Here is a 1,401-nt window from a genome sequence, read left to right on the forward strand (position 1 = left end):
CTCTGCTGGGAGCTTCACAGCCCCCTCTACCAGATGTGGGGTCCCCCCATACCCAGCCCAGACCCCCCAGGAGAGCTCGGGTTGCTCCGCGCCCGGGGGGCTTCAGGTTTTGGGGTGTCCCATATGCCCAAGGTGCAGCTCAGATCCCCAATTGCCAGATTTGGGGTCCTCCATGCTCTGAGTGCTTCACTTTTTGGGGTGTCCTCTCTCTGGGTGCTTCACTTTTTGGGGTGTCCTCTCTCTGGGTGCTTCACTTTTTGGGGTGTCCTCTCTCTGGGTGCTTCACTTTTTGGGGTGTCCCTCTTGCCCTGGTCCCCGCGCCCCCCCAGGGATGACGTGCCAGGTGTGCCACTCGCACCTGGGGACAAGGTGCACCCCCAAAGGCTTGGGGGGCTTCAGGGGTACCCCAAACCCTGAGGGTTTCACAGACCCCTCCTACCAGATTTGGGGTCCTCCATGTCCTGGATTCTTCAGGTATCAGGCTCTGAGTGATTCGGGTATTGGGGTGCCCCTCACCCCTCCCATCTGGGGACACCCCTGACCCCCCGCGTCCCCCCAGGGATGACGTGCCAGGCTCGCAGCTCGTACCTGGCGGACGAGGTGTTGTGGGGTCACCGCTTCACGCCGCTGCTCAGCCTCGAGGAGGGCTTCTACGAGGTGGACTACGGTGGCTTCCACCACACCGTGCCCGTGCCCACCCCGGCCTGCAGCGCCCGCCAGCTCGCCGCCGCCGCCGCCCGCCGCGATGCCCACCTCTACTGGTCCATCCCCAGCCGCCTGGACGAGGCGGCGGCGGCGGGGGAAGAGGGGGACCCCGAAATGTCCCCCCGCGAAAGCAACGGGACCTTGGCCAGCCCCGAGTCGCGGTGATGCCACCAAGATCCGGGTGTGTGGAATAGAAATTCCGCTCCCCTCCCCGCCCGTGGTGGTGGTGGTGGGTTTGGGGGTGTCCCCTGGGTTTTTTGGGGTGTCCCTTGGGCTCGGGGGGAAAAGGGGACCTCAAAATCTCTCAGAAGAGCAACGACCATCCCCGAGTTGTGGTGATGCCTCCAAAATCTGGGTATATGTAATAAAAATCCCTCCCCGCCCCGTTCTAATGGTGGTGGTGGGTTCGGGGTGTCCCTGGGTCTGTGGGGGCGAGGAGGACCCCAAAACCTCTCAGGAGAGCAACGGGACCTTGGCCAGCCCCGAGTGGGAGTGATGGTTCCAAAACATGAACCTATGTAATAAATATCCCCCCGCTTATGATGGTGGTGGTGGTTTTGGGGTGTGAGTGGCGGTTTTGGGGTGTCCCTGGGTTTGTGGGGCGATGGGGACCCCAAAATTCCTGGAGAGAGCAGCAGGACCTCGGCCAGCCCCAGCAGGCACCAAAATGTGGTTGTGTTGAATTAAAAAAAAAAA

At 62.0% G+C, this 1,401-nt stretch overlaps 1 protein-coding gene across 1 annotated transcript in view; it reads left to right on the forward strand.

Moving 5' to 3' along the window:
- LOC107199527 (G protein-activated inward rectifier potassium channel 3-like) overlaps positions 1–1,245 on the forward strand; it is a gene marked incomplete at its 5' end in the record, with an annotated part of 3,997 nt that extends 2,752 nt beyond the window's left edge. Inside the window, one exon of the mRNA XM_015616843.3 lies at positions 560–1,245. Within this exon, the coding sequence (XP_015472329.1) occupies positions 560–870 (311 nt within the window). The remainder of the gene's footprint in view (positions 1–559) is intronic.
- Between the last annotated feature and the right edge of the window lie 156 nt (positions 1,246–1,401).

This window comes from Parus major, unplaced genomic scaffold (assembly GCF_001522545.3).
Source record: "Parus major isolate Abel unplaced genomic scaffold, Parus_major1.1 Scaffold936, whole genome shotgun sequence".
In the NCBI taxonomy this organism is placed as follows: domain Eukaryota; kingdom Metazoa; phylum Chordata; class Aves; order Passeriformes; family Paridae; genus Parus; species Parus major.